General features: G+C 42.6%; 1 protein-coding gene across 1 annotated transcript in view; it reads left to right on the top strand.

Moving 5' to 3' along the window:
* Window positions 1-24,051, top strand: part of sema4c (sema domain, immunoglobulin domain (Ig), transmembrane domain (TM) and short cytoplasmic domain, (semaphorin) 4C) — an 87,600-nt gene that overhangs the window by 48,331 nt on the left and 15,218 nt on the right. Inside the window, exons 4-9 of the mRNA XM_044025713.1 lie at window positions 9,980-10,134; window positions 14,779-14,841; window positions 17,931-18,029; window positions 18,347-18,443; window positions 19,157-19,276; window positions 22,482-22,633. Coding sequence (XP_043881648.1) covers window positions 9,980-10,134; window positions 14,779-14,841; window positions 17,931-18,029; window positions 18,347-18,443; window positions 19,157-19,276; window positions 22,482-22,633 — 686 coding nt within the window. The remainder of the gene's footprint in view (window positions 1-9,979; window positions 10,135-14,778; window positions 14,842-17,930; window positions 18,030-18,346; window positions 18,444-19,156; window positions 19,277-22,481; window positions 22,634-24,051) is intronic.

Raw genomic sequence — 24,051 nt, 5'->3', positions numbered from 1 at the left:
CTCCACCCATCCCTCCAACAACAGCACTGCCTCTGCCGCCCAACAATTACATGAGGCTTACAGGAGGTTGCAAAAGAAAACAAACTCGCCCTCCCGTCTCTCTCTCTTCTCTCCCGTTCACTCTCTCTCTGTCTGTCAGTCAGTACATTTGTACTAAACTGCTCTATCAAATCACTATTGGACGTAAACCTTAAACCCAATCTGAGAGTCTGAACTCCCTCGAGATTTGCAGGTTTCAGTCAGACGTCACCTGCAAACAGGCTCTTCTTCATCGGGCAAAATCTGTGCACGGACACGTAACTGACTCTTCTTCTCTTACCCCATGTCAGATTTGTAGCCTGTTGTTATTCTGGCAAACCCCCACCATCTCATCTGGCCCCTAATGAGACATTTTATGTACACACATTATGTATGGCCCTCGCAGAGCCACTAATGAGTGTTGTAAACGCACGCGCGGCTCATTTTTCTCTCGGTTTCTCGCATTGTTGTCGCCGACGTGGAGCCATGTATCTTGATTTCGCTCCACTTTTATGTGGGTCATATTTTAGAAGTTTGACTCAAAACACTTTTTCTTGATGTGAAAGGATGAGGCTGATGTTAGTCAGCGTGACTCTTACCTGCCTCAGCCGCGCGGTTCCTACTGGGGACATCATTCTGTGACTGCCGGTCATAAAAACATCATTCTCTCTCTCTGTCTCCGTCCCTCTGGCCCTCGGCCTGGCGTCGCCACGTGTCTCCTCTTCCTGTATGCGCCATTTCAAATTAAAAGCCCTCTGCAGAGTGGTGTAATTGCGACTCCATGACATTGCAGCGGCACCTATAATTTTGCAGCAGTGCTGTGAAAACGTATGTTATAAAAACACTGCAGTGGGGTAATTGGAAACAACCAATCTCGATTACACCGAGGAACAGCCCTCCGCGTATCACACTTGTTCTCGGGAAAAGTCGTTGTTTTGCGAGCCATCAGTGAGTGTGAAATAATGGATTAATGTTGACATCCACACTAATGTGTCTGAGGCAGGCATTCACTCCACTCCAGGATTTTGGAGATGTGGTGAAACACTGCCGTTTAAGTCTGTGTTTTAGCCTGGAAAACAGTAACGCAAATACCTGTGTTTGCTTTTTGAATTCCATGGTTTATGTAGAAGCTTCACTTCTGCTTCCATAGTAAACAAACGCTGCACGTGTCTGCTCATCCCCTCACTGTCCACTCTCCGTCTCCTCTTCCACGTCTGTGGAAATACGTGACGTTTATGTGGATCGGAGAACAGTTGTGCAGATTAAATCCTGTATTTTCTGACGCGACCACCGCCTTCTTGCCCAGGTTTTCGTCTCTTTTATACATATACTTAGCCTCCGCGCTGTGACAGAGGCCAGTGAGCCAGCGCCATGACAAGACACAGCAGCTGTGGTTAAACAAAGACGGAGTGAAGGAAGAGGAAGGCAAGAAAGGAGGTGAAGAGCGTTGCAGAAACGGAGCACTCAGAAACCTGATACCTTGTTTGAAAATGGAGCCAGCTTTTATGCAGCAAATGAGCCCTGAATCTTTTTTTTTTCTAAAGCCAAAGCAAATGGATGCCTCTAGATTTAGAAGAAAGATAGAATGAGAAATGGTGGGAGAGCAGGAAACTGGAAAAGGGTTGGGCCTCTGACCTCCAGAAACCTCTTTCCCTCTCTCTTTTTTTTTTTATGTTTTTTGCCGTATCTCCCCAAACCCTCCAATTACTGTAATGAGTGGTTAAGAGTGAGGCAGAGCAGGAGGCAAGAGAGAGAGAGAGAGGCTGTGCATGACTGGGAGGAGGGATGGATGGGAGGAGATTCATCGCCTCTTTTTTATCTGCACCGAGTGTCAATCGTCCTCTGACCCCGCGATGATTGGTCAGTGAAGATTAACAGCTGGGACTAGATGTCAAGACCCGGAGAGCTCAGCGTTGTCATGCTGACTCTGTGAGAACTGGTGTGTGTGCGAGTGCGCGTGTGTGTGTGCAAGTAGATTCAAATGAAAACACCACTCGAAGGACGTACTTACATAAAGCGCCTTCGTGCAGCGGCGACGCTGTGGTTGAATGCCATGTTTACAGCTATCGATGCTGGATTTATAAATAAAAAAAAAGGGGTCACGTGAGATTAACGAGACGTTTTACTTGATGAGGTTAAATTGTACGCGAGCGGCATTTGAAATGAAATAAATCCACTCGGGAGAACACAGTCCCCTGGGTTTTGAACATCCAGCATGTGAACCGAGCCACATGTGACCTATTTTTGCAGGGAAAATATGAAATCCATAAAATCTTTCCCCCCCTTCAATCCAGGCTCTGTAATTAGTTTTTAATGTTATTTGTTGACATCCACTGCACAACCTAAAGCCTTCAGTACATTTAAGTTCTCGAGCAGATTCTTGTAACTTGTGGACGATTTTATTCAGACATCATCGTTACTTTCTCGTTTTTAGGGAGCTGAGCTTTGACCCTGACCTTCATGGCCAGGTCATGTGGTCTGTGTAAGTCTGTGCAGCTGCAGAGACATGGACGTGAAGAGGTTCTCCAGACTTTCAGACTCTAGTGTGAATGGAACATCTTGATGACATGGAGCATCAATTATACAGGAGGGGGAAAGTAATCAATAACAATTGTGATAGTCCACTTATTCTAATTATAAGTCATTTTTGCAAGAAGGGAAATTCATTAGACGACAGTTGTAACCTAACCTATTATGCGTATCAATAGTATGTATACATTTTATTACTATTATTCTGGCTGGAACAGGAATTACCCTTCACTGCGACCCCCCCAAATCCCCGTAATGTCTGCTGTGCGACGGCAGCAGTGTCGTCCTTCACCTCTAAGCTCCACAGGCTCCCGTCTCACTCTCTCGCTCTCCCTACATGTGTGTCATCGCCACCACAACACAGCCGACGCAGAGAAAGGCCCGACTCTCCCCCAGCTGGGCCGCATCACTCGACCCGTCACACACGCTGCAACCATGACTCTGAACGCAAAAGCTTCACTTGTGGCATCAACCAGCTCTTGATTCGTTCTACTTGATGTGGATTGCAGTGATGACCCCCCCCCACATCCCCTCCCCTCCTGCTTTCATCTTCCCCCGTCAATCCCGTGGAAAAACCACCACCCCCCCCGTGGGTTCCCTCGCTCACTGGTTGTGTTAATCTACTTTTACCACTTCCTCTCCTCCCACTCTCCCGTCCCTTCATCTCTCGCCCTCTTCCAATCCAGGACTGTTTTATCAGTAGCAACAATAGTGAAGCTCTGCGGGAAATACAGAAAACACAGAAGCGACAAACAAAGGAACGCACATCCAAGGCATTTAATGAATTACACTTTCTTTCATCAATATACACATTGTTATTCCAAATAACATCTTCATTGTTCATTTATAACCTATATTAGCCTACAATTCTACACGCCGTAGGCAAAAGGTATTGCACATCCAGCAAGTAAAAGTGATGTATATCTCTCCCTTTTACGGTCTCGCTCCGTCTCCGCGCTCTCATTCTGTCTCACACCTGACTCTGCTTTGAACTTGTCATCTGCTTAGCAGACAAAGCTCGTGCATCCGCAGGGGAGCGTGTGTGTCTTTGAGCGCTCGGTGTTGTGTTGTTTTTTTTTTTGGTGCTTCCCTCAAAGAGGGTACCTGTTCAGATGAAGGTGAGACGGAGCTCCTCGTGCAAACTCGGGCCAACCTGCATGTCTGTGTGCGTGCTGCACACGCAACGCTGCTCCCTCCTCCGTCTGTCTGTCGGTCCGTCTCTGCCTCTCATTCGCTGTTTGTCGTCGCTTCAAAGCTCCCACTAAAATAGGCCCTTAATCATAGTTTGGAGTGTGAGTGGCTCAGCGGTTAGACGCTAAAAGCAGAGGCTGGGTGTATTTATAGCGGGGCATGGAAGGGGAGGCTGGAGCTCCACTTGAAGGCTGATGGAGGCAGATCACAGAGGCGAGGCCCGGCTCGAGACCTTTTCACTCGGCCATGAAGCAACAGTCGCTGGTTCCTCTAACTGGTTCCTCTAACTCTACCTTCTCCTCCGTGCTCCAGCGGAGGTTCCTTTGGTATGGACTGGTTTTGGCTGAAGTGCAGGTGTGGCCTGGGCTGTGGATGATACAGCGTGAGGCTACATCCACAATGCTACCTTTTCATTTGAAAAGTGTGGGTTTTCAGCTAAAACACAGAGTGCTGTACATAAAAGTGCATGTACTGTGACGGTTGCACTCTGACATTTGCGCTCATCGTGGCCAATGAACTTCTGCATGTCTCTGGACTGTGAGAGGAAATCAGCGCCCATGCAAAGTTCATGCAGACCAGGTCACGGACCCGGGTCTTTTGCAGCAGTGTTAGCCACGACACCGTCATGTGCCATCCTGTGGATGTAGTTTTCAAATTCAAAACAAACTCCCTTTTTGAAGCCCTGAGATTGGACAATATCAGCTGTCAATCACCCTGGAGTCCTCCCATGTCCACTCACATGCTTTATCATCCATTTTCCTCTAAATTGGAACATCATTTACATCACGTTATAGAGAAGAATAGCATTAGAAGCTCATTTTCCCACGTATCGTCGTCGATGACCTATGTCGTTGTTTGCGTAGATTCATAGCAGAGATTTCTTTAATTAGACGGAGGTAAAACTTTGATTCCAGACTTAAATACAGGCCTTGAGATTGAGTCTAAAATGGAGCCAACAGTGGGGTTTTTAATACTCTTCCATTTTAGGAGCTGTAAAACATCGGGGTAACGTGGATGGCATATCTGGGGCAGAATTAAAGCATTTTTAAGTTACCTAACAAAGTGTGCATACAGGCACAGACGCATGTTATAGAGGATTCCTCCGACAGTGACAGTATCACTGAACAGAACAGCGTGTTTTAGGTCATTAACCACAACTGTGCCCATGTCACATGACTCCTGAAAGTGTTTCTAAAGACTCACATCGCAGCTTGATTTCATTTCAGTGAACCTTCGGGTTCCAGTTCATCAACTCGCACAGCCTCGGAATTACCCCGACGACTAATCCATCAATGTGAAGAAGAAGAAAAACATTTGTCACTGCTGCTGTTCTCTAAGAAGCTGTAGCATTAAATTTGAGCCGGTTTTATTGCAGCACATGTTTCTTCTGCATCGCGTCGTCCTCCTGATCATGTTTTGTCTAAAGTTGCATTACCGCCGTGGGCACTGTGTAGCGGTGTAGCAGAGTTCTGTCTTGTTGTGCATCAAGCACTGTACTTGTACATTTAAGTTACTAGTTACTCTGAAGATCAATACTTGAGGCGTCGCAGTAGAATTAACAGCCGCAAATAAGTTAACATTTGCTGATTCTCTCCATCCGCTGTGTCAGCACTGGAGAAATGATCTGACTGTACACATGGGGAATATACGCTGACTTGTTTGTGTTTCTGGAGACTAATCACAATGGGCTTCGGCAGCGTTTAGGCCCCACAGGCTGCGGCAGTGTCAGAGGGGAACTTGTTGTGGTGGAACATTTTTGTTATTCGTTTTCCACCGCTTTATCCTCCACATGAGGGGTCACAGGGGGAGCTGGAGCCACTCCCAGCTGACGCAGGGCAGAAGGCACCGGACACAGGGTCTCCTTTTATTCATTTCATCATTTTATAGACCCACAAAGATAAAAAAGTACATTTCTAATGTTTTTATTTGTGTACTATCCTATAATTTGTTTTTAGACAAGACGTATACATATATGTTTTATTTAAAGGAGAATTATGTTCATGTGCACGTTCTACTAAACTTTCCCGTCAGTCACGTCGTTCCGCTGAGAATCAAAAGTGACGAGGTGGCGTTTACTCACGTTTACTCTCAACACCTCTTCATATAAATCCAGGTTTTGAACCCCGCTGCTTTAATATTCATTCACAAATACAGATCCAAACGCCTGTCACACTCTCTTTGTCTCCTTTTATTGCCCTCTTTTATCACACACACACACACACACAGAGCCTGTGAGTGGTCATGCTGTGTAATCAGTGATAATCTATGTTTCCAGTGGTACCGCTGACCTCAGAGTTGTGCTCTCCCTCTCTCCCCCACCTTGCTATTTTTACCCGTTTCTTTGTATTTATCTCATCAACTGCTGGCTTCAGTGCTCTTTAATTTAAAATCTCTCTCCTCTCCTGATCCTGAACTGTAGTCGTCAAGCACGAAAAGGCCTCGTGCGTTGTTTCAAACCACCTTTACACACACACACACACACACACACACACCTAAAACATCACTAAAGATTTAAAAGCCTTTACTCTTTACTCCCTAACAATAGGTGCATTCAGAGCAGGACGATACAATATGCCTCCTTTATACTTCATGCATTTTAATGCGTCCATGCCAAGAGAATGAAAGGCCCCTTATTTGCCAGTTTATCTTTCCCTAAATTCGATTCTGCTCGGCTGAAAAAGCGCCTTTCAGAATTTACACAGAATTCAAACTCCGGCGCCCGCAAATATATACACACTCGCTCACCGGCGCACAAACACTGGTGAACCACATGTGTGGACGCTCTCCACCGCGCGAGCAGGTTTCCGGGCCTGCTCTCACCCACACGCGACGTGTAGCCTCAGGGCTGCCACAGTGTGGCGGCAGATGGTAAGTGCATCCGCCCGTGTCGCTCCTTAATGATCGAGCCGCTGATGACTTCAAACAAGACACTCGGAGCAAAACTTTGCCTCTGTTGATGGAGAGATGTAGAATCTGTGTGTGTGTGTGTGTGTGTGTCAGTAAAAGTTTTTTTCCTGGCTGTGTGGAACATGGCAGATGTGCTCCGTTCTCCCCCGAGGAAGCTCCCTCTCTCTCCCTCTCTCTCTCTCTCTCTCTCTTTCTCTTCATTCCCACCAATGTTTACACACAGCTGCTCTTCAGATAATCAGCTGACTTCAGTACTTGTGTCTCTTCCTGCCTTTGGTTAGCAATTCCCTGCTGTCCCCTGTCTCCCCGCCTCTGCCGTCTTCCACCTCTAACAACAACAAAATCAGGATTTTTTTTTTTTAATTCTAACTTATCCCGGGCTGCTGTCACATGCACCGTTAAACACACACCAAAAAAATCAGACAGATGGAGGTTAGCTTTGTGATTCAGTCAAGAGTTTTTATTGCCTCCGGTTTGTTAAAAATGGTTGTCAGTGGTTTATGAAACTTATATATCTGTATACAATATCAATGTTGACGTCTCCTGGTCACTGTGTGAATCCCCAAATATCAGCTATCATCGTGCATTCAGTCATCTTGTTATATAAAAAACATTTTTTATTAATAATTCTGCCATCAAAACAATTATATAATTATATATAGCAATAATAATAATAACGATATAAGAGGTGTTGCACGCTCACATGTTGTGATTCGATTGAGTTTGGCGCCCCCTTTGGTGTGAAACAGCTACTGCAGTGGTTGTGACTGCAGGTTGCTGGACAAACAACCTTTGCATTTAAGGCAACAGAGAGAAAGTGGCTTTGCAGTTCAGTGGCCTCATGGGTGCTTTAATGACTACACAGTTTTACCGTCAGACTTTCACGAACAAGCCCGACACACGCGCTGCTCCCTCACTCTGAACAGGCTCCTCCATGTGTACGAGTGTATTTAGGCCACAGCGTGTCACGTGAGCGTTTAGCCCGCTCCATAAATCAAAGCCGTTCCTGACGTTCCCTCCTTGGATTTCAGCTGCTATTTTCAGTCGAGGAAAGAACGGGGGGAAACATTTGTGCTGTGGATGAACAAGAGATAAATAAATAAATAAATGAAGAAGTAAACCTCCTTATTTTGTTTATAAAATCACATTTCCTGTCATCGGCTCGCACTCGCACACTCTCAGCCCAGATAGAGTCGGGGAAGCGGGGGAAACAAGGTGACATTACTAACAACAAGAGTATGGATAATGAAAACTAAATACCGTCCTTTCTCTTCCCCTCCCGTCTTTGTCTCGCTCTCTTCTCCGTCTGTATGCTAGTCAGGGGATTTGTGGACTATGTGTTTGGGTGTTTGTGAGAGAGCAGCAAACAGCAGGGGTGTCTTTTTAAAATTGGGATGATGAGAAAAAAAGAAAAAAAAGAAGAAGAAGTCAGCAGCTCTAGTTTCGCCACAGACGCCACAGATGAGTCCATGGAGGGAACGCGCTCATAATCTTTTTGTGAGCCTTCACGTCGGGGCCGCGAGCATAAAACATGACGAATATTTACAGTTCATAAACATCTTAGACAATCCTGAGATAAATCCCATCAATTCAGCTGTTAATTCCCTGAGTGAGATCCTAATCATGGAGTCCTAGACTTCTTTTATATTATTAATATGCCATCTGCATCTGGATGTGCACCCCAGATCATGAAGATTCTTACACACCATTATTATTGTTTTCGTCACTCTGCATTCTGCACACGTTGTCTCTCAGATCACGTCCTCTTTTTACAATAATGCTAGCAGATCCGACTCTAAATCCCTGTATTGTTGTGCATAGGTGTTCTTTATAGACTGGATTAAGCCTTCGAAGGAAGAGGGAGCAGCTTCTTAAAGTCACGGAGCTGAGTGCATGTCTTTTTAACCGTCTTAACTCTGAGAAACTGTGTGAGGCAAAACAAAAAAAACAGAAATGATGTTGTTTTTGCAAAATAACATTGGCCAATTCCTCAAGTTCGAAAATTTGCCTTAGTGGAATTTTTATGTGCAATTATAAACATTTTAACGCCTGCCTTCAAATCAAAAGGACTTTTAGTTGTCTGGCCCATTCAAGTTTTTAAACTTTCATTTGGTTCACGGAGCAGAACAACATTGTGATCGTACAGATTTGCTTCTCTCTTGTCATTCCGCATTATCTGCAATCATTTATTTCCTCCCCTAAAAGCTGTAGCTGCTGCCCATCGATGCTGTGATGAGATGAGAGCGTCATTGCTTCTTGTTTATTTGCACGTCTTCTAAATAGACGACGTCCTTATCGCACTTAAGACATGCAGATGTGGAACTTATCAGACTTGCCCTGCAATTTTGATTCCGCTCCAGGTTTTTAAAGTAAATACGGAGCTTAGGAAGCTTTCAGCGCCGCGTTCCGTCCCGCTGTAATAACTCACTGCAGATCTCAGAGGCAGATACTGTGGGTAGCTCGTAGTTGTGACTGTTGACTTTCATGAACTCCTGCTTCTGAGTGTGTATTCTTTTTTTAATTGCTGTACATGTATGCGGCAGAAATGGAAATAGGGTCAAAGGGAACCTCGGAGACACTTGAATGGAGAAAAGATGGGAAAACAGAGGAGGTTAATAGCTGTTTCACTCGCATAGATCTTTTTAAAATATAAATGTGCTTTAATGATTTGAATAGAGGGACAGATCTGGTTGACGAGAAGAAGTCCAACTCAGTTTTGCCTGCAGACCCCTGTCGCATGTAACACACTCATGCTTTTTCCCCTCAGCTTATCAGCGATTACAAAATAGCTGTGATGCTGCAACATTACCTGTGTTTTGCGTGTGTGTGAACGGCTGAGTGTGGGTGCATGTGTGCGTGTTCCCAGTCTAAAGTGTTAAAATGTCTAAATATACACGCAAAATCCGAATGCGTTGCATCCATGGAACTGACATACAAAAGAAATAGTGCGGATCTGTGTTATTTAGGTTTAAAGAAGCTATATAAGTGGAGCCTTTTAACTTGACTGAGTATCCATGACTCAGACTCACATAATGTGGACTTAAAGAGACTCAGGGTTGAGTGTCTCAGCAACAACACCGGCTGATGATCGAGAGCAGATGGTTCAAATCTTCAGATCCTTCTGTGACTCAAAACACTCGATTAAATAAGGAGAAGAAATGGTGCAGAGATGAAGATGAGTGACATTAAGCTACAGACAGGAGTAGGAACAATAAGCTGAGACGTCAACGGAGTTCTTATCCTGTCAGCAGATCGGCAGAGGGGAAAGATCCAATGTTTTACCAGTAACATCATAACGTCTTAATGTATCTGTGTGTCTTTTCTGTATTTGCAGATGTGCTGGACAGCATGGCGAGGTTCAGCGTGCAGGGAGTGTTTAACTACAGCATGTTGACTCTGTCCGACCACGAGAGGGTCCTGTACGTCGGAGCGCGGGAGGCACTGTTCGCGCTGGACCCCAACGATATTAGCCGACAGCTACGGCCACAGGTAACACACACACACACACACACAAACACATTTCAAGGCTCTATTTCCCACCAGTGAGCAATTAAAAACCATAAAGTTCAGTATGCACAAGAGAGGAAAACAATTATTACCACTACAGTGCGTGACTGTGGTTGCAAAACACCCACACGCTCCGAATGGCTTTTGTTGAATGCAAGAAATGATCACATACCTGAGTTAATATCACAGAGCCTCATGTTATCCCCGTGACAGCTCGGCAACAAAGAGCACCAAGTGGCATTTCAATGACTTCATTTCAATACACCATATTTTATTCTTAAGTGTGATAGAATTGTTATACTGAAATGTTAAGTCTGGATAAGCAGGAAGGGGATGGAAACGAAAAGCATAATCTGTGCTACCTCATGGCTGCTGATTAATTTACACACTATTTTATTCTATCTTTTCTCTTCTTTTGGCTCAGTACAGAAAAAAAAAAGCTTGCAAATTACAATAGTACCATAATAAATTCAACTGCATCATATTAGTTGTATATTGGTCTAATTAAATCCAAAGATTACCTTCTTAAACATGTCGTCTTTGAAGGGTCAAACTATAATACATGTATACAATTAAAATGTACACTATAAAATAATAGTACAAACAAAGTATTTGCTGCTGTCAGCTGAACTATATTCCTCAAATGTACCAACGCGTCCAAAGCAGCAAACAAACAGCCTGTTTTTTTTTTTTAGTTTGAATCAAGAGTGTTGTTTTGTTTAATGGGGTTTTTTTTATGGGATAAATGAAAAATCACAAACCAAACTGTTAAAAGCATTTTTCAGCCCAGAGAAAACAATGGAGCCCAAAACTGACAATAAAAAGTTATTAGACAAGGAAAGAGAAGGATACATGCTGTCGGTCGAATGATGTAAGAGACTTTTATATGAAAATATTGCCACTTTTATTGTTATATATCTTTTTATTACAAAAACATGATTGATCTACTGTGACAGGGTTTCATAGAGCAATGCCACAGCAGTAAATTATACAGATGGTAAATATTACACACATTCTAGGCATTTAAAAAAAATAGCTTTAGCTAACGGCTAGCTTAGCCGAAATTAGCTAACTTAAGCTAACTGAAGATAACTTAGCCGTTAAAACAACCTAAAGTTGTAAAGTGAAGGTGTAATTTAAGTTTTATGTTTCTTTTAAACAACATGTTGACTTATTTTATCTTATTTTATCTTGTTTCTGTGGTTTAAGACAACATGTATTGTTTTCATATGTAGTTGTTGTCACAAATAGACATTCAGTGTTATGTTCTAATCACTTGCCTGTTCATTAGGTGCATACACTTTCATGATATTTGGAAGCAGCTCAGTTTTTTTTCTTAAACGTTTGCCAGGTTGTTACTTTATTTGGAGGTTATTTATTATATCTGGTGTTAAAAGCCTCCAACAGTTATAGCGTGGGTAAGCTACCAAATATTAAGATCGCAATATGTGCGGCAATTGGCTCCAATATTTCACATCTACCCGAACAAACATATCCTGTGTGAACGTGTGGGAGGACACAGGCACTCGCTCACTCGCACACAGACACATTAGGCAGACTCTGGCCCTTTTTCTGCAACTTTATGATGCTCTTATTTAATCATGTTTTTTTTGTTTTTTTTTTATTGTCCTTGTTTTAATTTGTGGATCTTGTTTTTCTGTGACGCGCTCAAGGGCAAAACTGTTTGCAGAAAGTGCCGCATAAGTACCCTTGACTTGACTTTATACTTTATACACACGCCGGGGCGGGTGACGCCTCAGAGATTCAGTCTACGTTGGCCCCGGTTCCTTCAGTAATTGGTTCATATTGCAATCAATACAATTACAGAGTCCGATGAAGGCGTAGTGAGCAGCCAACAGTGGTTTGGGGATTGTTTTCTGATTTCCCACTGTAATGAGCAGTTATTAGATGTGCGCGCACACAAACACAGACAGGCTGTTTGAGCGAGGGCTATGAGACTTAGAGTAATGATAAGACCACCTGTTGTCAGCCCCCAGTGTGTAATGGAGAGTAAAGGAGCCAACACAGAAAAATGACTGAGTGAGGATGAGGGAATAGTCCATCCCTTTTGTCACCATCTGCCCATCAGTTTCTCACCCTCCCTTCCTCCCTCCTCCTCCTCCTTTACTGCTTCTTTCTTTCTTTTCTGCTGCAGTCACTGTCTTTCCTCGTCACTTTCATGTCTGCCTGTCTTCATTGGATGTTTTATGAAGCTGTTATTCCCAAGATTTAGACTTTAAGGAGACTCACAGCTCCCATTTGTGTCTGAAATGTTTTCTTAATTTAGGTCTTTGTTCTCTCCCGTGGCGATTGCGTATTGTTCCATTTTTTCCCCCCACTTATATCTGAAATTCAGTCACTGTGGAAATTTAATTCTGTCAGAATCCGTAATATTAGTGCCCGGTTTGCGTCATGTGAAATATTTCACAGCTCACGTGTCCCACACTGTGAGTTCAAATGACATGAAATGTGACTCACTTAGCCACCAATCCCCACTCTGGAAATTATATTAGATTTTCAGCTTGCATGCACACTTGGAGTTATTTGAGAGCTAGTGTTCGGTTTAAGGTCTTATTTTTGTTCGTCTGCTTTTGGCCAAAGCGTAGACTGCATCATTTGTGCTGACACGGGGCGATGTGAAACAGTAGAAAATAGCACCAAGCTTTTAAACCCAGTGACCTTGGAAGTTGTGTCCCAAGAAAATCTTTCTGCATTTTTTTGTCGCACAAAAGCTCTAAGATAAAGACAATAATGTGAGAGTTGAAGAATTTACCCCCTGGCGGTTGTGTTTTTTTTTTGTTTTTTTTTTTATTAGATCCACGTTTCAATGGGAAACACAGGAGATTTATTTTGGCAGATGTCACTTTGTAGAATGGTTGTCATCAACAATAAGAGCTCCTGGTTGACTGATGTTTTTTATTATATACCTGATCTCTGTGGAGCGTATAAAGACTGAATGTTTTGGACGCTATCATAAAGTGGAGAGAGACCAAGAATGCAGTGGGGAGGAAAAATAGAAATAACAATAAACTACTGGTGTTGCCGTGCTTAATATGATCTGGCCTTGGTCTTCTTTAAAAGCCAGAGTCCATTAGTTGAAACCACTGACCGTGCACAGGCAATATTTACAGTTGCTGATCCCGATGAATAATTTAGTTATTAAATCTTAACCATGCTCATTACATCTCTGAAAATGAAGTGCTGATATTAAGTGGACAGTGGGTTGGAAGGGGGAATCACTTTCTGGACAATAAAATGATTTGTATCTTCCTCACATACTGGATTCATTTATTGGGTCATATTGAAGTTAATTTTCTCTGTCAACCAGGTGCATCTTTATTTTCTATTTATTGCCCTTAAAATTCACAATTACCTGAGTGCATAAAAGTAAGCATCACTCAAGTTTATGACTACTGGTCTGTGGCAGTAATCCATTGTTTGATTGCTGTTGGTTTAAATCCAGTCAAGTAAATCAAGAGTTTAATTGTGAAATTACTGCAGCTCTCAGCCCGCTATGGCCGGAGTGATTATTTCTAATGGTGTGGAAACACCTCAGTAAATGCACTTCATATTTTAGACCTCTGTCAGTGGAGCGAAGTTCAGCCATGTGTCACAAGGCGCCTTATTATACAGTTCAAGCGCAGCGCGGCTCTACTCGGTCTGACGCGACGTCCTCCTCGACGTGGGCGGCGCGAAGCTGCAGTGACGTTGTTTTATACGCGACGCAAACTAGTGTTTTCATTGGGATCAATCAGTTAAAAAGATTTACTTCAGCACTTGACTCTGAACTGAACGAGTTGTGATTCGCCTGATTCGAAGTTCACCAGACTCCGCTGTTAAATATTGAGATTTTAGACATTTTCTTTGCTAAATGTTGGAGATTAACGCTTGTTTTCAGGATTTTTAAGTCTTTTTAACTGATCTACAGTCCAGTATTATTCGGCTTTGATTCTTCGTGTCGGACGTCACACTCGACTTGAGTCGAGTCAAAATATTCCTGTTTTTTTAATAGTGTCGTACCTTTTTTGGACCCATAATCCTTTTTTTCTTTCTATTCTTTAGACAACAGTGTAGCCATTAGGGAGTTTTACTATAGTGAGGACCTTCTTGTTTCCTCCCAGCCAATAATGTATTTCTTTGATGGGGCCAACTCAAATGGGACACAGCCTGTGTCGCACCACCTTGGCAGCTCAGTCTGTTTATCTTTAGTTCAGGGTGAACTCGCACAACTTTAGTATTTCGGAAACTAGCGTCTACCTATTAGGCGGATCAAAGGGTCCTGTTGGCCCGTTATTTGTCTTTTACGGAGCACTTGAATAAATACTATTATATTTCCAAGACCAAAATATACTGGTGAGATGTACTTTTAATGAGTGTGTTGTTGCTGCTACGGTTACAGCAGATAGCGATCAAAAGTGCAGCTAAAATGGCAGCCATGATAGGATCATTATTCTGCATTGTTAGTCTCTGAGCAGCTATTAGAGGAAAAAATAGGTCATGTTTTTTTGTCGTATGAATGGTGATCATTTTCTGATGCGCGATCTACAGTATATTGTTGCACTTGTGGCTCAAAGATGGATATCATTGTCTCCCCTGAACACATCACATCTGTTTTCTCCTCTGCAGATCGACTGGCCAGCTCCACTGGATAAGAAGAGAGAGTGCGTTGCCAAGGGAAAGAACAACCAGGTAATAGCAGTGGATTTTTTTGCTGACAGAGTCATTTTAGTCAAGTTTATTAGACCAACATCACTTACTACTTTCTTTTTTTACTTAATTACATTTATTAAGTCAGTGTGGGGTTTCGAACTGGAAACCTGCCAGTCTTTACATTAGCACACAGAGAAGTGCATCATCCAGACACGCGTCGCATCAGCAACTTTTAAGGTGCTTCCATTAAGAGAGTGTCGTGCCTTGGACAGCAAAAAGTGCATGGGAGTCTTGCTCCAAAAAAGGAGGATTGCATGTGTTAGGAGCAGAGGTGGGTCATGGGCACATCAATTCATTTGTAGAATACGACCTGTGCATTGAACCCATCCTTATGACGCACACACACAAGGAGCAGTGGGAAGCTCAGGGGTATCCCAGCGACCCTCCACTTACGAGCCCAATTCCTCTCCTCTTAGCCATAGGCTGAAAATAGTGTATTTGTGTGACAATGATCGTATGAGTGTAAAAAATACTGCTGTGGAACAGAGGACGTCAGCTGAGGACTTGTGCATTAAATGTACCCATGTCATATTTAAAACAATGATTTATTTGTTTCAACAATAGAATTAGGAAATATGGCCCGACAATGTGTTTCTACATTTACATTTTATTTATTTCCACCAAATCTGAATTTTCTCTGCCTGATTTGGCACTGAGATCATCCTCCTTCCATCTGGTGCTCAGTAGGATAATGCCTTTTGATTGGATGCTGTCTGATCTGACAGTTTTTTTTGAACACCCTGGGAATGAGCAGCACAAAGAGACTTGATTCGAGTAATAAGGGTGAAAGAATACAATTTGGCAGGGTGTAGATAATACAGTTTGTAGTGTTTGGGGATAGGATAAGGCATCGTGTCTTTTCAAGCAAACAGGCTCAAGTCCAAGTAAAGTCTGGAGTCCACTTAAAAGCCTTTATTGATTTTGTGGATTCGAAAGTCATCAGATTTGTGACTGGATTTGATTCAAAGCACATTCGTTCTCCAGTTCTAATACATTATATAATTAGCACTGTGATTACCTGTAATGATTGATGTTTACATCTCTTTCAAGGAGGCTATTCTGTAATGTTTATCATTTATGCTGCTGTAACAGTGTAACTGTACCTATTATTATGGGACGAGGCAAAGTGGAAGACTTGGCTTGTGACCGAAGGGTTGCTGGTTTGAGTTCTTTGGGGCCACATGCAGTGTTCTCCTTGTGCCGGCGCCATGCCCAGTGAAGTGGGAGGGTTGCGTCAGGAACTGAATGGGATAAAAAAAACATCTTACCGTAAACATTTGCTCCTTTTAAAAGTCCACACACACACACACACACACAGATCTAAGCAATGTCCTACTTTTCCCACACATGCTTGCACAATATTTAACAGAAAACTCTCAGTACTGCAGCCTTTAACTTCTACAAAGAGTGACTTGGGCCCGGCTTCATACTTTAGTCTCAGCACGAGCCTTCCACTGCATAGGCTGCATAGATCACATTTGAAAGAGGTCTCTTTAAATATTTTATACAATCTGAGTGAAGTTAATGAGAATGGAGCTAAATTGTTGTTGTTGTTGTTGTTGTTGTTGTTGCACAACAGCAAGTTTGGATGCGGTTCTTTGCTGTGCCCTTCATCCGAATACAGGCTCTGTTTGGCTGACTGAGGGAGCGTTTGTGTGTATACACCAGACGCACCGGGGCATTTAGACCATGAATATGCTGAACTACTGGGGGGTTTGTTGAGCAGCGGAATTCACTTTTTCCTGGACATTTCTTTGTGTTTTCAGTGTGAGAAACACACTGTGCATCCACTGTCACCCAACACAGTGGTTTCTAGAAACACAGATTCAAGTAACTCCTCCTTTTTCCATGAAAAAGTGAAATATGTATATGAATGTCGGACTAACACATTAATAAACAAGTCATAAAACACTGTATAGTATCGTAGTCAACAGTAAAGTGTACAAAGGTATGTATGTAAAATGAGCAAAAACATATTCTACATAGTAATAAATAATAGTAAATGTTAATAAAATAGATAAATATAGTAAATGGTAAAATAAAAAAAACACTGTCTCATTACAGATGATTCAGATTTGACACGTCTGATCTTCCATATGCTCTCTCTTTTTCTTTTTTCTGTGTTTACTGTTGTCAGGTCTGTTCCCTTTGCACCCCTCCAGTAGATGGCGCCCTAGGCGACTGCCTGTTTAAAAATGACACACTACAGCATTCACCTAAACACAACTCAATTCAAAGTTGCTGCATCCTCATCTGAATCGTGAAATTGCTCAAAACACACATTGATCAGAATTGTTTGCGGACGCTGACACGTAGCATATGCTGCTCGCGGGCGTTTGCTCCGCGAGCAGAAACAACCATATGGCGTTTACACAGTCCGTCGTTACGTTTAACGATCAGTCCTCGCGCGCAACGTTGCCGCTGTGTGCTTGGAAAAGGTCCGGCTGCCAGACGCGTCACATCCTGATGATCCCCGGTGATTGCCGGAGCAGTAAAAAAAAAAAATCCATTTAATAAAAAAATCATATTGCTTGTTCTACTGCCGCGATCCAGATATTGTTTTCGCCGCTGCAACGGCAGCATCAACTGGATGCACTGAATAATTCATCGCTCTCGTGCACATCATGTGTGAGCATCTGTTCCCAATCCCATTCAGAGAGCTTTGCTGTTTATCACAGTGCAGGCATTAAAAGGGCATTTCCCATAAACCAGTGCATATATTACGCTGTTAATTGCTCACATATCTCTTCAATGGAAACAATCTCTTGCTTTTTGTTTGTGACTGAGATCATGTGGTGGCATCATTACATCATCGTGTTCAGCAGTGTTCCTGGCAGCTCGCTGAAAACTTATATAACGGTAGCGTTAAAGTCGACTGACATCGTGCAGCTCATGCCAAAACAGACATAAAGAGCTGAGGTTTTCGTTTCAGATTCATTTCACATAATAGGGGATATGTGCTGTCTGTAAACAGACCTAAGGTGAAGTATGACGGGAAAGCTCCATCTCAGAGGAAGTGGTGCTGCGCTGGCCGTTTAACAACTGTACTCTTAACAACTCCTTCACAGACCGAGTGCTTCAACTACATCCGCTTCCTGCAGAGCTACAACCACACGCATCTCTACACCTGTGGCACGTATGCCTTCCAGCCAAAATGCACCTATGTGGTAAGTATGCATGCGTGTGTGTGTGTGTGTGAGCCATAGCAAACCAGCACTGACAGGTGTCAACTTGAAATGTCTGCCATTTGACCTGAGGCGACCAACGCTGTGACAAAATCAAAATAAATGGAACAGAAATAGCGTCTCGCACACTGTGTTAGCTCAGCGTGTGCGCGTGTGTGTGTGCACGTGCACGCATCTGGGGCAACGTGGCGAAGGGTGAAGCTGTCGTCCTTGTAGCAGACAAACAAAGCGTGCAGCTTCGTTTGTAGGTCGTAACACATACTGACCACCTGCGCGTGTGTGTGTGTGTGTGTGTGTAGAATGCAGACTATTTCGCCCTCAACGCTGCAGCCCTGGAAGATGGGAAGGGCAAATGCCCATATGACCCTGCCAAGGGACACACTGGCCTGATTGTGGGTAAGTACACTTGTATTTCTATGTATATTACCCCACACTCACAAAAAAAACAGGTTTCTACACAGGTTTTTTTAACCAGTCGAAATGTATTTCATTGGCATTTTTTCCAATGAAGGTTTTTTTATCGGCTAAGATGCAGGTGAACGTGCCGCTTTCTTCTCCTTGGCCTTCTGCATGGTCTCCAGCACGACGCTGTTAAGCGCAGGTTACCCGGTTCACTGATTGCTAATCATGCATTTTATTTATTGAACGCTTTGCAAGCTTGAACACCAAGTGCTTTCCACATAAGCATGAATCGAGAGGAAAATCATAAGGAGAAAGATCAGACAGTCAATCCTCCCCACCAAAATGAAGGCACTCTGGGTCAATGCTGTTTTACGTCAATGAAAATGAAACTACATAATCACATAAGTACAGATGAAGACTTTTCACCACAAAAATAAGTATTATTCCCTATTGAAAGTCCAAGGACGCAGAGTACATACTGTACCAAACGCTTTGTTTCTTTCAGTTTAGTGTCTTTATTTTGAAGGTCTTTACATCTCTAACAAAAGCATGAAGTACAAAATGTAAGAGATGATTAAATGATTTAATTCATTTAATGCGGCCTTCTCCCCGCTGAAACACCCTCCTCCTCCCACTGTAAACTTTTGGAACGTGTGCTTTAAAGAGGTAGCGGCGTTAAATTTAAGCTTGTGTTTTTGTTGTTACAGATAAGGAGCTGTACTCGGCAACACTTAACAACTTCCTGGGCACAGAACCAGTCATTCTGAGGAATTTGGGCCAGCAGCACTACAGCATGAAGAGCGAATATTTACCCACCTGGCTCAATGGTAAGTTATAAAAAAATAGCTTTACAAGAGAAACGACTAACATGTAATGGATAATGGAGACCTGAAATAACATAAAACATGTTTTTTTCAGTTTTTATTGTTGTTTTTTTTGCAATTTGTTGTCATTTTGCCAGAAAATGTGCATATTTTTTCCCTAGTATTCGAAGTTCTTTTGGTTTTACACAGAAGTAAACAACAGCACAAATCTTCCAGATGCCAGCGAGGACACAGTTACTTTTCCTCAGTGTCAAAATAATCGTCTCTGTGTGAAAACACACGTGAGGGATCGCCTCAGTCTCTTCTCTGCAGTGTTCTGGATACAGGATATTGCAGCTCTCCCTCCCTCTCTCTCCCTCTCCCTCTCTCTCTCTCTGCCACTGTGTCCCTGTGGCAAAGCATAAAACGCAAGGAAATCAAGGCAGTGGTGGAACTTTTCCATCAGCATCACACTATGCAGTCACTTTTACCATCATAATAACTTTAAGCCAGGGAAAAACAGTTTTATTTTCCAACTTGACGGCTTCATCCATAATAGCATGCTTAACCCTTTAACACCGAGCACATCGCAGGCGACACGTTTGCACAAGCACACTTTGCATTATCGTAATTACGCGACAAAATCCAACATCCAACGGATTGTCAAAGCCAACGCGTGGCAAATCAGCGTCATTGGAAAAAACCCTGTACATAGTTTCCGTTGTTTGGCCTAAAAAATGTTCTTTTAAATATGTTTTATACAGTTCAAATTTCAAATTTAACACTCAAAAGCTGGTGTTTCATTGTTTATCCTTCATTTGAAATTGTTAATACACTATTTTAACACGTGGTAAATTGTAAATAACTGGCAGATACGGAAAAATGGAACAAAGCTTTTTACTCGCAGGACATTTTCTGCCCCTTTTATGGTTGAAATACGCAAAAAGGCGTAGGTGTGAAAGGGTTAAAGGTGATATCAGTAAAATATGTACAACCCTGACCTTAAGTGTTCAAGTGTTTCCCATTTCAAAGCACTTTAATGCATTGTTTGCCTTATACACATATATATATATACAGTCTGACCTTGTGTTTTATTTTTATAAACATTGAACCTATTGGGTTTATTTTCATGTCAACAACAGTCAGAGATGGAAAGTGAACGTGTGAATGCTTTAGGGCAACAGCAGCGGGGAATTATCACACGTAAGGAGACGACACAGTGACAATAACAGACCATAAAAACAGGGTATATGTTAAATATCCTTAATATGTAAAGGTCCTGGGAACATCCTTTACATGTTTCCCTGCTCCAACACACCAGATTCAAATGGTCACGTCAATTAACGCTTGAACACGTGAGCCTCAAAATGTCCGCCTGCACTTTTAGACTTATTTTAACCATAAAAAAAGGGCCAGAAAATGTCCTGTGACCAAGTGCTTTTGTCCGTTTATTGCAGAATAACTGTTAATATCTAGCAGTTGCTTACAAATTGAACATTATAAAACATTTAAAGTAACATTTGGTTGAGTCTTTGTCTTAATGTCCAATAACAGGCCAAAAAATGGAAACTTATGTGCATGGGTTTTTCCAACACTCTCCTCTCTGGACTCAGCTTTCACAAACAGTTGGAATTTTACTGATAGCACAAACCATCACGTAATTACGATAATGCAAAGTGTGCTCGCGCAAATGTGTCATCTGTGATATCCTCGCTGTTAAAGGGTTGAATAAAGGTAATATCTGTGTTTTTAAACATGTAATATAGATAGAGTAGACCAAACCAAAACACTGAGTTACATATAGTATGTAATGTTTTTTGTATCACTTAATTACAAAAAGACTCAATTGGGCAAGCGCCGTTGCAGTTTGAGGTTCATTTCCCACATTATTGTTTGCATTTTCAAACCATTCACACACCGTATATAAGTCAAAAAGGCAAAATCATAAGTACTCGTGAGTGATAGTACTATTCGTACCTCGCGTCAAAGCAGTCAATTACTAAATAAAGTCCTCGTACTCGTTGCTTTGTGTGTGTTTCGATTGCTAAAAGAAGACGGCGCGTTCCAAACGGCAGTGCCGATGTATTATCAGCATGTTCACTGCAGTGTGCTGGGAAAATTAGATCTGAAAATTCGATTAAGATGAAAATTAAAAGTGATGGGAAAAATATTGTGTTGTTGTGGCATTCGCCTCACTTTCTGTGCTTCCTTTTTTCCACCCAGATTGGGTGACACTGACAAATTGCATGCGTATTCAAATAAAAGAAATCACATTAGAGTTGACAAAAGGCTTTTTGAACAGTTTCATTTAGAGAAAAAAAACAAAAAAAACAAGCAAAGAGTGTAAGAGAATGACTTGCAGGAAATGAAGCGCAGGGGGCTGCTACAGAGGGGGGGCGTTATCTTTTGTGGGTGTGTTTTTGTGTCGGGGGGGATTGAGAGAATGACTTGCAGGAAATGAAGCGCAGGGGGCTGCTACAGAGGGGGGGCGTTATCTTTTGTGGGTGTGTTTTTGTGTCGGGGGGGATTGAATTTTCGGCCTTTGAAAAAACATTAGAATTGGCAATGATAAGACTGAGGTGAGGTGAGGTGAATCGATGGAGGGAAGGAAGGGAGGAAGGAAAGGAAGGAGGAACACACAGATGAGGCTGAGGTTTAGGGGCCTTGTTATGCAAGCTTTTTATTCATATTGATACGGAGACATTATTAAAAATCTAGTCCAATTAACCCAGCCTAAGCAGCTTCTGTCCAGAGTAAAAGCCTTTAATAGGCTTGGGTTTCAGTTGAGAGTTGTTCAGGCCCATGTTGGCTTACAATGCTGCTTCAGAGGCTTCCTTTGCTCATCTGAGGAAACAATATATCCCTGTGATATACAGGGGGAAAAATTACCTTTGCATAAAATGGTTTTAGCTCTCAGCTGCCTCAGGCCACAACTCTGTGTGTGTGTGTGTGTGTGTGTGAGGAACATCACTCACAACCTAACAAAGCTAGATGAAGAGAGAGAGGGTGAAGCAGAACGGGGAAGAGAGGAAGTGAGAAACCCAAAAAAAAAAAGGGGCCACTAATAGGGAGTGTTGGAGAGAGAGTGAGAAATGACTGGAGGACAGATGAGGCGAAGGAGAGAGGGATGAGAGGAAAGAGATGGAGGTGTTGAGCTTGTATGTCTTTACTGCCGTGTGCACTTTGTTAAACCGCTTTTCTGTGTGTGTGTGCGTGTGTGTGCGTGCAGAGCCAGACTTCGTGGGTTCGGCCCTGGTGAGGGAGAGCAGCGGCAGCAAAGAGGGCGACGACGACAAGATCTACTTCTTCTTCAGCGAGCGGGCGCTGGAGCTGGACTGTGACACGGAGGTCACCGTGGCCAGAGTGGCACGCGTGTGCAAGGTAAACGTTTGAGCTGTGACAATCAGCACATGAGCATTTCCATATCCTCTCTCTCTCTCTCTCTCTCTCTCTGTGTGTGTGTCTGGATGCTTGGCAACGAGGCAAACAAGAGAAAAGCTGCATGCTAACACAAGCGGTCATTAATCCTGTCCGGCGTGCACGGCAGAAGAGGAGGTTTTCACTGCAACAATCATAGTTTTATGAATAGAGTTTCTTTTATTTGCTCCAGCTGTTTGGACAGCTGTTTGTGAGCACTTAATAACACGAGGCGGCACCTGCTTACAGGTGTGGCCTCGCAGAATCCAGCAGGAGATTTCCAGATAAGGAAGTAACTGTGGTAGAGTTGCTTTTACAGCTGCGTTCAGAAGAAATACTTATTTCATAGTGTGTGTGTGTGTGTGTGTGTGTGTGTGTGTGTGTGTGTGTGTGTGTGTGTGAATAAATGATTGCATTTGAAGGTGAAGACACGTCATGGAAACCAGACTGTGTGAGGACATCTTTAAAGGGCTTTTTCAGAGTTAAGACTTAGTTGTAGAACTAGGTTTAGTCCTTGAACACCATGACAGATGACACATTTGCACAAGCGCACTTTGCATCACCACTTCGCTATCGGAAAAATTGAAAAGCTGAGAAGTTGCCCGTTTAAGGAAACTTATGGTTATTACAGTAATTCTGAATCTGCGTCTTTGTCGCCAGAGAGGAGAGAGTGGGAAGACAAAGATTTGAAAAAAATGTTATTGTTCACATTTCAAATTTAACATGCAAACGTTTTTTCTAAACCATTTTTTGTTTTTCTTCATTTACACTTTATTAACGTGCAGTGAATTGTAAAGAACTGCCTGATTTTGAAAGTTATTCTGGGAAAATGGGCAAAAGCCCATTTTCTAGCACTTTTGTGTTTAAAATAAGCAAAAAAAAGTCGAGGCTTAGGTTTTAAAGGGTTAGGTTTCGTGTGCGTCTTACTTTATTAGCGTGACTCGCCTGCATTTGTCTTAACGTGATCGGAATCACTTCCTGAGTGCAGTGCGGTAATGTTGGCACCACAGGATCTAAACACAACGACACCGAGGCACACAGGGAGAAATATGTATAATATGGACATTTCTTTATATTTAAAAAGGTTTTGAGTAAAATAGTAAAGTCAAGTAAAAGACTCTGAGCCATCGTTTATTTAGTGTTTAGTGTTTTTCTTCTATTCTTTCCAACGTTTGTACTGATACCAGAATAAATCTTTCATTTGACCCACACTGACTCATCGCACTGACACAGATTTATTTGGTAATTAAGACGTTCATTTGCTTAATGAATGGCCTTGATTTGGTTTGACGTCGACGATGCCTCCGTGAAACTTTGGAGACTTTCCTTTTATGATGTATGAATTCACTGACCTTATTTTTTTGAAGTCACCCCAGCAAAGG

Source organism: Solea senegalensis, linkage group LG5 (genome assembly GCF_019176455.1).
Source record: "Solea senegalensis isolate Sse05_10M linkage group LG5, IFAPA_SoseM_1, whole genome shotgun sequence".
Lineage (NCBI taxonomy): Eukaryota > Metazoa > Chordata > Actinopteri > Pleuronectiformes > Soleidae > Solea > Solea senegalensis.
Note: the sequence above shows the minus strand (reverse complement) of the source record. Positions and strands in the feature narration are given on the sequence as shown.